The 16,923-nt window shown below is 43.9% G+C and overlaps 1 protein-coding gene across 12 annotated transcripts in view; it reads left to right on the top strand.

Moving 5' to 3' along the window:
- Positions 1 to 16,923, top strand: part of NLGN4X (neuroligin 4 X-linked) — a 353,807-nt gene that overhangs the window by 238,418 nt on the left and 98,466 nt on the right. For all 12 annotated transcript variants that reach the window (XM_038586740.1, XM_038586745.1, XM_038586743.1 and 9 more), the window contains one exon: positions 1,855 to 2,007. In XM_038586740.1, coding sequence (XP_038442668.1) covers positions 1,855 to 2,007 — 153 coding nt within the window. The remainder of the gene's footprint in view (positions 1 to 1,854; positions 2,008 to 16,923) is intronic.

Here is a 16,923-nt window from a genome sequence, read left to right as displayed (position 1 = left end):
TACTACCTCAAGTTCCTGAGAACCTTGTTCTCTGTGTTTGCAAAACTCAGAGATGTCAACCTAGCCCTTTCTCCAAGGAAACCCCTTTAAGCAGTCCCCTACATTTTTCCACAGTGGAGTAGCCGACAGCCAGTACTGGTGAACAAAATCAGGTCAAATCCACTCCATCCGCAGCCAGAGAGAGCGGAGTAGATCACACAAGACGCCACACCTGCCCAGGCAGCCGTGTATTTCAAAATTGCACGTAGTGCATGATGAACAGATGATCCATAAAGGACTTTGACTTTATATTTGAATTTTATTTGAGAAAATAAGATCTCTTCTGTGATCTATTCAGTATCTGCAGAGACATGAGGCTGCGATACTCTTTTTTTTTTTTTTTTAAGATTTTATTTATTTATTCCTGAGACACACACAGAGAGAGGCAGAGGCACAGGCAGAGGGACAAGCAGGCTCCCTGTGGGGAGCCCGATGCGGGACTCGATCCTGGCACCCCGGGGTCATGCCCTGAGCCGAAGGCAGACGCTTAACCCCGAGCCACCCAGGGGCCCCAACACGATACTCTTTTCTGTACTTGACTGTGACCAGTGGGTTTCTGGAGCCTTCTGCATGCCTTAGTAAGGCAGCCAAAGAACTCATTTCGACATTGTGATCACAATTCATTTGATTAGCAGCCACCGTCTAAATGATAGTGGTGCATGTCCTTAAAATAAGCCTTTCTGAGATTTCAGAAGTGTCTTTGTGAATTAGGAGGGGGAGAAACAAACCTTGATTGATAAAATGGTGAAAATGAATGTACATGGGTCCATTTGGGTTTCTTTCGATAACATATAGATATTTAAATTATTTACACACGTATGTGTATCTATTGCCTACAGATATCCAGAGATAATGATCACTGAGGTCAGACTTCTTAAACATTTGACATAAGCATAAGGACTGATAAAACAGGTTATCTAATCAACACGTTTGTAGAAAGCGGCCTCCGCAAATGGACACATGGTCTCCAGACCATTGCAAAACATTGTTTTTATATCCCTGCTAAATAAAGCAACAGAGTAATCACTAAGGTACCCATTGGTTGCAAATCACCATGGGGGTTTATATTCCTTTGGAAAATATGTAGCATTTCAGTAATTCCATCTCCAGGCCAGAATGTTGTGTCATTTTTATTACGCGGCTTTCATGTTTGTCACTTAAATATGTTGTGCTATGACCGCAGCCACTAATCGAAAGCAACGACATTTGCTCGAACATCTTGCTTTGCTTCGTTTCCGACGTCACTTGTCTCTGTTCTGTGGATACTTTTTTAACCATCTCTTTGCTTTTTGTCATCATCTGTCCCGTGTGGAGCATTTACCGTTTCGCTGCTGCTCTTGTGTTCTCATTGTGACGTTGGAAATCAACCTGCGAGCTCACCTTTGAATTAGGAGGGCAGGGATACCGCAAAGTCGATCATCATTTTGAGGCTGATTTCACACTTAGATGCTGAAAATATAATGCCACGTGCTACTTCAGTAGGTCAGCGTTGAGGATTGGAGCGCTGTTTAGGAAATAAGGATTTCACCGAAATTCTCTATATTTTAGCCTTTTAGATTTATGCAGAGATGTACATGTGCATTCATATTAGTCCAGATGTCTGTATGCTTCTCAGAATGCCAGCTCTAGGGGGAGAGAATATAATGACATTGAGCAGTTTCCATAGAGAGTCTTACCGGGGTGCATATACTTCAGAAATAGAGTCACGGTTGCTTCCGCTCAAACCGGGGGGTACGTAACCCATGCCCTTTGTCCTTAGCATCAGTTAATCAGTGTGATTTTTTATTGTGTTTCCTTACTTGGCTTTTTTTCCAGACATCCATGATCAGAACAGTAAGAAGCCCGTAATGGTCTACATCCACGGCGGGTCTTACATGGAGGGCACCGGCAACATGATAGACGGCAGCGTCCTGGCAAGCTACGGCAATGTCATTGTCATCACCATTAACTACCGGCTGGGGATCCTGGGTAAGTGATGGCCTCGTGTCAGTCACAATGGGAACAGACTCGAACCGGGTCCATCCACTCCTTAGGAAGTCCTGTTTCTCCGGGGCCACCGTGCGCGGCAGGAGACGTGTCTTCACGGGCCACGGCCCGCTTTCTTAGCTTGCGGTTGTTAATTCTTGAATTGATTCCAGGGAACCTTCCTCAAATGAAGGCGGACTCCGAGGTGGCCAGAGTCTGATGAAAGTTCGTTTAAAGCGCTTTCCTGTCTTTGGGCGGAGAGGATACTTCGGGACGGGTCTCCGCTCTGTGGAGCGAACCCATGTGCTGACGGGTGACACTTGGGGCACAGGTGATGGTGGCCACAGACATTAGCTTTCTTTTGGGGTCACGTAGATATGTCAGGGAGCTGCTTCTGCATTGGAAAATCTTTCCCCTGATTTCTCAAGGGGTCATCCGAGTGTGCTGGGGGCCTGCTGTGGGGTCGCGGTGAGCATTCTATTTGCACAGAATGGAGCTCAGCTCTTAGTTGGATTTTGCACTTTTAATATTTACAATGAACAGACGCTGGCTAAGTTCACGGAAATCTGCCCGTGGAACTCTTCATTGTTTTCATGGATCCCCCCCACCCCAGTGGGAGCTTAAAAAAATATACATTTGGCCGTGGTGGGGGTGGGGGCAATATTTTGAGAGTTTTTGTAGTTTTGTCTGCTGTTGTATGCTTTATGACTGATATTCCTAGGCGTACGTTAAAAAAAATGTTCATTTTTAGGGCGACGATGCATTAAGACGGTGCTACAAATTGAGTCTGTGACATTGTGATTCTACCGAGGGAAACGTGTATGTTGAGGTGTGGTGACGGTAAAATAAAAAATAAAATAAAGTGCACAGATGGAGCCCTTGGAAACAAAAAATACAGCTGAGAATATGCCCTCCAAGTAGGCAAATATTAGGAAAAAAAAATTTTATTTTCGCCTTGATGTTTTAATTTATTTTGAGCAAATTTTTTTCATTTCCATGTGAAACCATTCACGTAGGGAAGACCCGTGGAAAGACCATGGAGTGGGACGCCTGGCAGCAATGCAGTTGTAACTGAGAAGGGCAAATGCACCCCCCCCCCCCCCGGGTGTTTTGCAAAGTTGTGCCTTTTGGAGCATCCGCGGAGCCCTCAAAATTCCAAAATTCCCCATTGGTTTTTTTTACAGTAAGGGAAATGCAGTGCCTTAGCGTCAGGAGCCCAGTCGTAGTGCAACTTCGGTTTCTTTTTCTTCTTTCCGGGGTCTCCGTGGACTCCCTTCGGCCGCTGTCACGTAGCCACTCGGGCATGTATGCCTGGATGTTTCTCGGCAGCCCCTGGGCACTTGCCTCGGCCACTCGTGCTTGGAGCAGGAAATCGTGTTTCTTGATCTCTTATGAAGGCCCTTTCTCACTAAGAGGAGAGAGAGGAAACACGCGTGGAGCAGCAGCAGAGCCCTTCGAAAGGCAGCGGCTGTGGGCCACGGGCAGCAGCCCACCCGGCCGAGCTCCGGGCTCTGTTTTCTGAATGAAGCGAGGATATGGAACACGTTGTTGCTTTGGTGGAGTGACAGACACGATGTGTGCACGCTCCTGAAGAGGTTCCCTTTCAAGGGATGTTGACTGTCCCCCTTTCACGCTGAGCTGTATTAAGCAGCTCTACATGGTGATCTCTTATCAATTTGGCCTGTTTGTGAAGTTACGTGCAGATCTGGAAAATGCGGTGGGGATTATGCACATACACATACTCCATGTGCACACACACATAATACATACATGTAAATCCATGCGTGCATCTACATATAATTCAAGAAAATATGGGTATTATGGATTATGCAAGCACACATATGTGCGTTATGGATTCATGATCCATGTATGGATCATACACACATACATATATATTCATATAATTTAAGAAAATGTGGGGATTATGGGTTATGCATGCATATGTGCATTATGGACTCATGATCCATCTATGGATCATACACACACACACACATATATATATATATATTCACATATATAATTTAAGAAAATGTAGGGATTATGGATTATGCATGGACATATATATGTGCATTATAGATTCATGATCCATATATAGATTATACACACATATATATTGATATTATGGATTAATGATCCATATATGGATCATACACACACACACACATATTCATATATACAATTTAAGAAAATGTGGGGATTATGGATTATATACGCATATATGTGCATTATGGATTCATGATCCATATATGGATCATATACACACATATATATTCATATATATAATTTAAGAAAATGGGATTATGGATTATGCATGCCCATATATATGTGCATTATGGATTTATGATCCATATATAGATTATACACACATATATATTGATATTATGGATTCATGATCCATATATGGATCATCCACACACATATATATTCATATATATAATTTAAGAAAATGTGGGGATTTTGGATTATGCATGCACATATGTATATGCATTATGGATTCATGATCCATATATTAGATTATACACAGACATATATATTGATATTAGAGATTCATAATCCATGTATGAATCATACACACACATATATATTCATATATAGAATTTAAGAAAATGGAGATTATGGATTATGCACACATATGTGCATTATGCATTCATGATCCATCTGTGAATTATACACACACGCACACACATATATACCTATATATCATTCAAGAAAAGAAGTTTGCCTTTAGAGTCTTTCTCACTGAAACATTTTAAGTCTACCTTTTGCTACTGAATGTTAAAAAAGAAATCGTGGTGCGAGGTAACAGGGAGCTGGGATGGGTGACATGGAAATCAAAGAATCAATTTAGCATCTCTATGCCAGTCTATTTACATTCCGCGAATGAGCTACTGTGGAGGCGCTAAGAACACCACAGACCCCCTTTTATTTGCCCGGCTGGCATGTGCCAACTTCACTGATTATAAACAGTGGTAGAGATTTTTAAATGTGACTTAGTTTATCTCGACCAGGGACGGTGCATTCGCTCCCATCCTCTTGAAAAACCGCGACTCGTACTGTAGCGTCAAGGAAGCCGCTATTTTGAGGCTAGAGAAATATTTTTAAACCATTGGGATCCAGATATTTAAAAAGATGATCAAATAAAATGGCACAACAGGCCTGCGACGCACGCTCTAATTAGTGCTTTTGAGTCGAGTAGATGTGTTTTGAGCAAAACGTTGAAATATTGAGTTTCTTGTTCAAAAAGTCATTAGTGCATAAATGCTCTTTTCCTGTCTCAGAAATGGAAAAATATCGCTGGATATCATCATTTCTATGCAGTAATAAATGCCATTTTCCCACTCAGAAGAGAGGGTTAACAAGAGGAAGGGTGCTACAAGCAGGAGGCTGGTACATGGAACAAACATGGATTCCAGAATGTACAAGACGTGAACTAGAGTCCTGCCGCACCCCGTGTCTGTGCGGTGATGTTCAGGAAGGCAGCCAATTCCGTCAGTATCCAGAGAACTTGCTAGCATTCCTTGCCTTCCAAGGCGATTGCACAAACCGTGCAAAAACCCAGCCGAGAACCGGCATCCGGGACACCGGGTCCCCTTGTCATCTCCATTTGTGTTAGTATCGCCGGACAACAGAGTAGTGTCATCGTTGATCTACAACAGCGATTGCCGCTGGCCAACTATGTAATGCCTGGTATCTATCAAATGCCACCCTGTACACTGGACTTCAATGCAAAAAAATAATAATTATTATTATAAGACATTTGTCGTATAAGTGTGAGGATCTGCATGCTTGCTTTTTGAAACATGAGTGTTTTCTTTCATCACGACTGCGTGACATGGTCTTGCATCATCGCCCATATAAGGCCCGCCTAGCTCGGGATATTGGGAGAGTTGTTAATATGCTACTGATAGACTGGGGTCATCTTGGGCAAACGGGGATGGGTTGTCCTAGCTGTCATGCCGGCCTCAAGTCTGGTGATTGAGCTGGTGTTCCCCTTATTTTCAGAGAAGATGCTCTTTTAGAAACATATTTCCTATTTGTCAAGGTCTACACCTTGGTCCTCAGGAAGGCATATATATCCAACACTTGAATTCCATCAAATCTGCCTCTTGGTTTTTTTGTTTGTTTTTTAATGACCTTCAATATAGAGGAGAAATCTCCTCTCTCATGCTTTCTGATGGAAACACCTGGGATTTATTTATTGGTGGCTCTTGCCTCTCCGTTTCCTCATTGTCTCCCACCTGCCTTTGCATCTACAGTCGGTTAATTCTACCCCCCTTCAAATATCCATTTCCATCGACCTCCCATGGTATTACTACTACCTTTTTGGTTGCCCTGCAACCTGATGCTTCGTGAATGCTTTAAATGACTTTTGCTTCAAAATGCTCTGACCCCTATGCATTAGCAGCAAATCAAAGACAGCCTTTGCAGTGTGCCCAGCACTGGATTGCTATAGCTTTTCACTTAATCCTCACAAACCCTGCTGGAGGAGTTTGCTTACCTTACTTACAAAGAAACAAAGGCTTGGAGGTGATAGGGTTGACTCACAGTGACACACCTGAGGGGGAGCAGTTCTGGGATCGCAATCCAGAGCCGACAAAAGCCACGGGTCTAGTTTTTCCACTAGATCCCACCTCCAGCCTCACCAATCAGAGTATTGCATGAATCAGGTAAACCACAAGTGAGTTAGGACACCAAATGCCTCCTTCACATCAGATTTGGCTTCTATAATCACATGAAAAAATGTCTGACACACTTATCGCTAATCTAGACACAAAATTGTGATTTGATGCTTATGGTATAGTCTTCTATGCCTCCAAGCAGGTTGTTGTTTGCTTGTTTGTTATTAGGGTGCTCAACGAGGGTGCTATGCACCCCAACCCATCGATGGGTCACAGAAGAGCTCTTTGGCGTCATAGATCTAACTCATTATCAGCCAGTGGTGTGCGATCCACCCCAACCCATCGATGGGTCACATAAGAGCTCTTTGGCATCATAGATCTTACTCATTATCAGCCAGTGGTGTGCGATCCACCCCAACCCATCAATGGGTCACATAAGAGCTCTTTGGCATCATAGATCTTACTCATTATCAGCCAGTGGTGTGTGATCCACCCCAACCCATCGATGGGTCACAGAAGAGCTCTTTGGCGTCATAGATCTAACTCATTATCAGCCAGTGGTGTGCGATCCACCCCAACCCATCGATGGGTCACATAAGAGCTCTTTGGCATCATAGATCTTACTCATTATCAGCCAGTGGTGTGCGATCCACCCCAACCCATCAATGGGTCACATAAGAGCTCTTTGGCGTCATAGATCTAACTCATTATCAGCCAGTGCTGTGCGTGACTGCTGTTGCCCATTCATCGCCTGTCTGTTGCATATTGCCCATCATGGAGTCAACACTGCTGAGCCAGATGGTGACTTCAACAGATTTCTCACCTGATGGGTATTGAACAGCCGTAAGAAATGTTGCCCATGGATTTATGTAACTGACTTTTTCCAGGATCCAAAAAAAGTATCAGGAACACCTGCTGTTTTTCAGGTGTTAGAGCTACTCTGAAATGTTGTCTCAGGGAAGGTTGTGCAGGGGTGTCCTGAAAGTTGTTTTTAAAGTCAGTACTTGCATACCTTCGCTTAGGTGCAGGGAGCTCATGACTTCTTTGAATTTCAACACAGAACTGGTTCCACCTAAAGGTGGTCTACTTGCAGAGCACAGAGAGCAGTGACATTACGAGCCACGTGATGTGAGCCATATGCATACTGCAGTGGCGTATCCTCCTTTGTGGTTCTGGTCTCCTTGGTGAGGGCTTGGTTTCCATCCAAAATGGAGGGTTGGGTGGGTGGCATTGGGAAGCATCTCTTTGACATCAGCTGGAGAAGTTTCAGTCTTATGCATTCGGTATGTTGGCGTTCCATGTGAGATTCGACTCCGTAGGAAGAGTCTGGGAATCCTTGAGGCACAGGATTGACAAGTTCCTATAAAGACCTATGATCTGAATTGTATAGTGAGTGCGTCGTGCATGAGCATTTTGCGTCTATGACAATTTGGTGGGTCCCTATAATGATGCCTTGTGCAGCTCTGTTGAAAAAACATCAAGGTGCTGTGCAGACCTACATCCATCCCTCTTTCTTTGGAAGTTAAAGATGTTCACTATTTGCTAATTTCCATGTTTTGTTTTCTTAGACTCTTTGTTGTATTTTCTTTGTTCTTATGCTTTATAAAGCATTTTGTTGTAAAGTACAAATGCAACACATCCTATTGATCCGAAGAGTTCATGAGCGTGTATGTAAAGGGAAAAAATAATTTCCCCCTTCAAGGATCCTGCACGTCTTGATGCTACCCTCCTAACTCCATGTTCCCTCTCCTGGCAGCTTTGCCCTGATAGGATTTCCCACTGGAAGAGTTGCATTGAAAATGGGGTGAAAAAGTTCAGTGGGTAGAGCGGAAAGGTGAAGCGTTGCATTGAGGGAAAAATAAGCAATAGTAGAAAAGTAAACGGAATATGGGGCAAATGGCAGGAGCTAGGATCGAGAGGCAAGAGAAATTGTGTGGGAGCATGCAAAATCTGGGATATTGGAAGTCGGTGGTGGACACCATAGGAACCCTTAGTGTAGTGTCTTCTGTGATGGGTGGTAGAGGTGATTGGCCTTCCTGGGAACAGGCTCTGGGTGTCCCTGGGGCATTGGTTGCTCATGTGTCTTTCTATGTTGGGCTGGGAGGTGGCACGGGGCGGGGCAGGAGGCACATACACTCCAGATAAAAGTTATAAGATGTGTACATTGCACAAGGGAGCATTGGCTTGGCCAAAAAGAAAAACCAAGAAATGCCCGCCGCCCCCCAACTTGTCCGACAATTTCATTGTCTCCTTCATTGGCAAGTTTCTACACATTCAGTCCTCATTTGGAAACACCATCATCTGATCTTTGTTCTTGGTGCAGAACCTGAACCCCGGGAGTGGACAAGTTCATGGTCCTGTTCCATCCTTGGTGGCCGTTGGCTTGGGTTTTCCTCTTCTGCCTCCTGGTGGCTGGCAACGCCCACTGCATTGACTTGATTTTTTCAGCAAGAAGTCCTGACTTGAGGGGACCCTGGGAGCAGATGCAGAAACCACTCACTGGGGCCAAGGCCCTGTAACGGGGAGGCCGCCTTCACAGAGAGGTGGACATAACCAACCCTGCAAAGAAGCTCCCTCCCTGTTCAAAGGCGAGTGGAGACACCCAGGGATCTGAAGCGATTTTTCTGAGTGAAGAAAATGATGGCGGGGGAGACATTAGAACCACATTTTTCTTTTAATCTCACGTGCGCAAAACTGTTGACCAGCCTGTGCCACGCAGTGGAGGGTCCCCTTGGTCCTTTATGAATGATTCAGAATTCCCTAAAGGAAGGTGGCATTTGCTCTTTCATGTGCATAGCGGTTTTTGGAAGTCAAAATGTTGGGACACACTTGGTAGAGGCATCTATTGAATAAATACATTATCTGCAGAGTATCATGGCAGCTTGGGTTAGCAGTCACGTGGGATGTACCTTAAAAACCCTCTTTTCCTGGGAACGTCTGCAGAGTCTCTTCAGATTATTAATCCGGAAAAAAAAAAAAAAAAAAAGAAGCTAAAGAAGCTACCTTCTTTCCTTTGGATGTTTCCTTCCATTTGCTTCACACCTAGGGTATGAACAGTTGATCCTTTTCAGCTGTTAAAGGTCAGGTGGCCGCTGTCTGTATGGGGAAGAAGAGGCACAAAGGCATCATTGTGCAGACGAGGACGGCCGGGATGGGCACCTGCGCCCCGGCGGAAGGTGGCATGTTCCAGGGAGAAGCTGCAAATCGAAATACATGAGCTTGATTGGCGTGGGCTGGGGATTAAGATTCTGGCGATGGTTCTGTCAGAGGAATGGTGTTTAAACAATCCCTACGAAGATAAATACCTCCACGCTTCCTGGGTATCTTGTCTGCCTTCTCTTCAAGTCGCATGACAGACAAATCTCCAAAACGCAATCTGAGTGGGAAGCGTCTTGACCACCGGGCTGAACGCAGCACTCCCTGGCTTTGCAGTTCTGGCCAGAGACCAGCCTCCTTTTGTGCAGACGTTTGCCTGGAAATCCCATAAAAACCCCATAATAGTCTAGTTTGCAGGAAGCATAGAAGGAATGCATGCATATGCACGCATGTCATGCCCGGGACGCCAGGCAGGGACGTAGTCTCCAGGCCCCCTTCCTGGCTTTGCCCAATCGATCTTGCATGAGTCCATTGGCCTTAGGAGCATGGAGCTGGCGGTCACAAGGGGCAAATTCAGAGTGAATTTCTTAGGGAGAAAAATGCAAGTTGGATAGGGGCCGACTCCTTGCACGTTAGGCACTATGAATATATTTCTCAGATTAAATTACATTGTAGCGTATTGATCCGGTGTGTTAGTGTCTAATGCTTAAACGAGTGTATCCTTTAGTTAGAAAAAAAGTAACAGCTTTCTGGAAGGAAGTGTGCGAGTCCCAGCATAAAAAAAAAAAAAAAAGAAAAAGAAAAAATATTGTAGAACACCCCATGCAACCCTCCGTTGGTGTTAACAGCCGTTGGATGCAGATAAGCTAAAAAGTCTTTATGCAGGTACATCAGGTGCAAGGCTCTGCTGATTCTGCTCATGGATCGACTTTTGTCCCATTCACTATGACGGCTTTGATTATGGGCTCAGATGTCGCGGAGGGGTGGCTGCGTCCTGTGAAATGGGTGCAGTCGCAAGCAGCTGGCCGGCATAAATGCATTTCAAAGGTCCACAGCTTAGTGTACACATATGCACGACCTGATTTCCCAGAGAAATACCATCATTTCTACCCAGTATAACTGGGATCTGTGCCAGATTTGAAAGAACAGCTTTGGAATAAGGAAATGCTTCCCGTTCGGACTCAGAAACCTTTTCTACCATTCGAGCGACCCCCGCCTCTTCACTAAAATATCCCGAGAACACGGTAGATGACCCTGTTGCTCTTTGCTCTCCGAGATCTACCGTGCGTTTCGGGACCTCTGAGTCTCTTTTCCCCTCATTGCTCCCTCTCTTCTCTCCTAAGCATCAACTTAACACCCTTTATAAATATCACGTGTGTTTTTCTGCGCTACTTCTTCGTGCAAAGCATGCACGGATGTCCCATCTTTCCAAAAAAGCATCCCGAGCGAATGGCACCTACTCATCACAGCTTCTTCTCATTTTTCTATGCTCTTGGTTCGTCCCCTTGTCTCTGCCCAGTTAGCCCTTCTCCTCCTTTTTCATCATATCTCATCGCAACTGTTCTCTGGAGGACCACTCGGATGCCCTAAGCACTTCCTCTGGCCCCCCAAATCCTTTTCACAGCTTTTATCACATCCTTGTCTTTCTTCATTGTCTCGTAAATGACCCACTGGGCTTGTATGCACTTGTACCTTCTCATCCGTATCCTTTATTTAAACCTCGTTGAACACCAGGTGCGTTTAATGTGTGCAATTAAGTGCCCTTAGTACATTCACAGAGTGGCACCACCATCAACCCCACCTGAGTTTTGTATATCGTCATCCCTCTAAAACCAAACCCAGTACCGAATCCCCCAGCGCCCAGAGACTTAGGCCATCCCTAATACCCCATCTCGATGGTGTTGCCTTTTCCGTACATTTTCATATAAATGGAATCACATACTGTGTGGTCTTCGTATCTGATTCCCTTGATGGAGCAGAATGTTTTCAACGTTGGTCCATGCTGTCGCTTGGAGCATCTATCAGGACTTCGTTACGCCCAATACTAGTGCATCATATGGATAGGATGCATTTTGTGGGGCCATCTTTTGATGGGCATTTGGGTTGTCCCCACTTATTTGGAGATTATGCATCAATGTGCCTTGGATATTCACGTACAAGATTTTGCGTGACTATTCGTCTGCGTTTCTCTCGCGTGTTTACCTAGGAGTGGCACAGCTGGGCCAGACGATAACTCTGTTTAGTCATTTGAATAACTTCTGATTTCTTTTCAAACGTGGCTGCATTTGTATCGACATAGAGGTTCTAGGTTCTCCACATCCTCGCCAACATGCTTGCTAACATCTAACTTTGGACTGGATCCTTCCTAGTGGGTGTGAAGCGGTGCATCTGATGTGCATTTCCCCGAAACCTTATAACATTGGGCATCTCTTCACGGGCTTATGGGTCATGTATCTTCCTTGGAGAGATGTCTGTTTGGAATCTTTGCCCATTTTACTTAGCTTTTATTGAGTTGTCAAACTTTTTTTTTTTCAAATTAACATGTTAGATACATATTTATCAGATATAGGATCTATTTGCAAATATGTACTTGCATTCTGCGTTTCCTCCCCACCTTTCATTTTATTTTAATCTATTGTATTTTAATGGTGAGGCAATTTTAAAATACAATTTTAATTTATTATACGGTAATCATGAGGAAGTTCGATTTACGTGTTTTTTCTTTTGTTTGCTTTTGCACTTTGTGTTATGTATAAAACATCCGTTTCATGTGAGTTGACGCCCCTTTACTTTTGTATTTTTTTCCTAAGAGCTGTATATATAGTTTAGGTCTTGTTTTAGACCTGCTCATTTTGACTCAATGTTTTAAACCATCATTATATGGTTTTTGTCCTGTTTTCTATTGCTGTAATACGTTACATGAAGCAGGATTTTAATATCAACCTTAACATACATTGTAGGATAAATCCCACTTGGTCACAGCGTATAATCCTTTTTACATGTTGCTGGATGTGGTTTGCTAGTGTTTTTTTCCTTGAGGGCTTTTACATCTATATTCATAAAAAAGATAAATCTGTAGATCTGCTTTCTGGTGATGCATTTGTCAGCTTTCGGTCTCAGGGTACTAATCTCCTCGCAGAATGAGTGGGAAGCGTCCCCTCACTCCCATGGTTTTAAAGCGAGTGTGAAGGGTTGGTGTTAATTTCTCCTTTAAACAATTGGTAGGATTCACCGGTGAAGCCATCTGGGCCTGGGATTTTCATGGAGGAAAATTTTTCTTCGTACTAACTCACTTTCTCTGATCCTTCTGCTCAGATTTTGTCCTCCGTCTTTTGAGTTCGTGTGCCATCAGACCCCCAGTGCCCACATGGAACGAAGGTGACGGCCCTTCCCTGCACATCTCTTCCACGACGTCGTCTTTACACTTTTCACTTGCATCCTCCTGCCCATCCAGAGCGTATTTCCACTTGAAATCACAACCAACCCTTTCAAAGGAAAAGGTTCCACGTTACTCATAAAACTGACCACAAAGAGGGAAACTTTCATTCACCTTCATGTCTCTCTCTCTTACCACTTATGGATGCGAACACTTAGGTCCTCAGCCTCACACGCCCACAGCTCAGCAACATGACTCTCATTGCCCAAATAGCCTGCTCCCCACCCCCGGTTCCATCCCAGTATCTTGCTAGCCCAGTGCCATCCCACCAGCCCACCCAGGGCCGAGCCCCTGTGCCACCTCCCACTGTCCGCATTGTCCAACCATCACACTCACCCGATTTACAGATGCAAGCATGAGTGAAGAGTAGCTAGGATAGACCAACTCTCCAAGGCTCTACAGATGGCGACTCCCTTCAACCAGCATTACCATGATTGGGGATTTGATCCTGATATTGCAGGTTTGGAAATCTAAATTTGTGAGCGAGGCCAAAGTTGGTACATCTATCAGGAGAAGAACAGCATTGGCCAAACTGCAATGATGAGGATTTATTCATTGATCATGAGGCGTAAAAAGTCTCCATAACTATCAAGAAAAAAAAATCGATAAGGCAATTTCACTGGGAATTGGCAAACAAAATTCAGAAGGCATTGCAGGGAGAGCCCTGAATTTAAATTCAAAAAAAAAAAAAAATGAAAGAGGGAGAAAGAGGACTTGTATGTGTGTAACCTGAGTGACAAGGTAATTTTTCCTACCCTTACAAAGATAGCTTTGCCAAGAAAAATACAATAGTGGATCTCATTCATTCATTCTTTCATTCAATAAATATATACTGAAGTCCCGCTCTTTCCCACACGATGCCTTCCGTTGGGAATAAGGCAGTGAACAAAAAAAGACAAAAATCCCTGAGCATATAACATTTTCACTGCAGTGAAGAAAAATAAAAACCGGACACATATCATAAAATGCACAGTCTCCTACGACGCGGTGAGTGCGGTGGATAAATACGTAGCACGGAAGGCTGCTAGGTTGGCTTCCGTTTCATGACTTTCATGCCTCCGCTCAAGTTTATTATACCTCATTTCTGATTATTCTTAGAATAGACTTATTTCCCTTACTCTCATGTGCTGAGGAAGGACATGGCGTCTGACGCTGGGATATGAGCGATGCCGTGTTTCTGAACTATTGCTTCAGCACCATTGACATCTGGGATCGACATTCTTTTCATGCGAGTGTCTGCATTGTGCCCGGTAGGGTGTGAGCAGTGTGCCTTGGCCTCCCAGGTTCTGCTCAGCGTCCCCTCACGAGGAGGAACAGGGATGCAGGTGTCCACCAGGCTGAGAACCCCCTGCCTTCGTGCACTTGCGCTCTCTGAGAACAGAAGGTCGCGCTGGCTTGATGTTCCTGCCCCTCAACTGGCTTCAAACCATGAGACTCACACTCTGGTGTATGTGGCTTTGGTTCTTCCTGTGGATAATCTTTATCTCCCGTAACCAGTTTTGAAGCTCCTTGAGGGCTAGGGTCATAGCTCATATTGCCTTTTCTCTTCCGAGTGTCTACCAGATAATAATCACCTTCTGGATGATTACCTGTTGTGCTGTGTTTGACTCCAAATTGCAAAGTGGAAACTAATTAACAAAGGAGAGAATATATTTTACTAGAACATCTTTTTTTTTTTTTTTTTATTGCAGCATGGGTGAACTCCTGGTTGTCAAAATCTGTGAATGCCTAATTTTATGTAAACCATATTTATTTCCACTTCTTACATTTGGCAGCTGTTCCTTTTTCACAGATACTGAAAGGTTCCATTTTCCTCGAAATATCTACTTATGCTGGTGTCATGAGTTCAGGATTTATCTTCATAACATGTAGCTTAGCTTCGAGAGAGACAATTTTATAACTTGTGGCGTGCACTTGATCTTGAATTGAAACCTAAGGCTTTTAAAAAGAAACATTTAGAAATTGGCATATCTTTATATTTTTTAATCAAATTTTGATAGCTATAAAAACTAACCCAAACAATAGATCTCTACTCTAGAGATTTTTCTCTCTATGGCTCTTTGTAGGGGTATTTTAAAGAATGACGGTAATGGCTCTTTGCAGGGGTAAACAACAAAATAATTAAGATCTTTCCAAAGGCTGTGTCAAGGTTTGTGCAAATGGCTGGCCAAGTTTCTTAGACGATCCTAAAATCTCGATGTATCAGTTTTGTAGGGTTTGTAGAGCTGCCATGACAAATTACCACAAACTTGGTGGCTTAAAACAACAGAAGTATATTTTTTCACAGCCCTTGAGACCAGAAGTCTGAGCTGCAGAAGGGGTAGGGCTATGCTCCCTCCCAAGGCTCCAGAGGAGTGCCCTTCCTGCCTCTTCCAGCGTCTGGGACTCCAGGTGTCACTGGGCTGGTGGCCACGTCCCTCCTGTCTCTGCATCCATCTTCACGTGGATTCTCTGTGTCTTTTTGTCTCCTCGTCTTGTTTTTATAAAGAAACCAGTCATTGTATTTAGGGCCCACCTAAATCCAGGATGATTTCGTCTCAAGATCCTTAACGAATAACATCTGCAAAGACCCATTTCCAAATAAGGTGGCATTGTGACGCTCCAAGTAGGCATGAATTTTTGGAGGACACCATTCAAACCATGTTCCCAGCTTTCTCAAATGGGTCGTTATTGTGACTTCCATGTACAGGGGTATCCAAAGTTTCCATCCATGCATTGGGGTGTCCCTGGGCTCAGGATGAAACCTAAGCCCTTCACTCACAGACCACCTTCATAGAAGACCCTAGCACTTTCTGTGACTTCACCTCCTTCTTGCATCATCTTTGCTTTCAAATAATGCAGTCATGCAGTATCAAGAAGTTTGTTTTCTTTCTGAACTTTTAAAACGTCCCCACTAGTTTCAAAAGCAATCAAATCATTTTTCCCTGTTAGCTCCAAAACTCACCTTGCCTTTCTTTGTTCTAGCGACGTGTGGGGCCCTGTCTCACATTTTCTTCTTAAATCCCAAAGCTATAAAGTAAAAGTATCAATTTGCTATATTCTTACCGCCTTTTCTCTATTATAAAATCCAATTACAAATGCTCCTTAATGCCCTATCTGGGAATTGCAAGTTGGCCCGATGCCATCTCAAAATGCAGGTCCTAAAATTTAATGTACAAGATTAATACCAGTTTTTAAAAAGGGACTTATTCAAATCCATCTGAAGTTTTAAAGTGACTCATGGACTTTTAATGAAACCAATGGGCTTCTTATAATGCCTTCTGATTTCTTTTCAAATCAATCACCGTACGTGTCGCCTTTGAGTGCAGGTTGGTGCGCCTGAATCCAGGATTGGTGACATGATGTTCTTTATTTTTTATTTTCACTCTTGTCCCACGTTACTATGAAGAGATTATTTAACACACGTCTCTGGTTTTAAGCGCAGGTGAGTGATGATGGCATTCGTCGCACACCGGTCTTAGGTAGGTCTGGTGGCAGGAGCTGGTGCCCCGTGACGGATTCACGGGTGCCATGTGGCCTTCACCATTGGAAGGACATACGCGCTGGTGGCTTCTGACGTAGCTGGTGGGCGGGATGCAGGGTAGCGTGAACAGAGATGCTAAACCCCCTGAGATCTGAGCCCACGACTCACATGGGGCAGTGAGCACTTTTTTCCCCTAAAACATGATATCGTACTGCTTCTCCTGCTGAACATTTGGCCAAGTGAAAATAAAATGGTCCATTATAGGGAAATCTTAGGCTTTATTTTTCATTTCCTAGAAAGTAAAA

The sequence above is a fragment of the Canis lupus genome, chromosome X, assembly GCF_011100685.1.
Source record: "Canis lupus familiaris isolate Mischka breed German Shepherd chromosome X, alternate assembly UU_Cfam_GSD_1.0, whole genome shotgun sequence".
In the NCBI taxonomy this organism is placed as follows: domain Eukaryota; kingdom Metazoa; phylum Chordata; class Mammalia; order Carnivora; family Canidae; genus Canis; species Canis lupus.
This window is presented reverse-complemented; position numbering and strand designations above follow the sequence as displayed.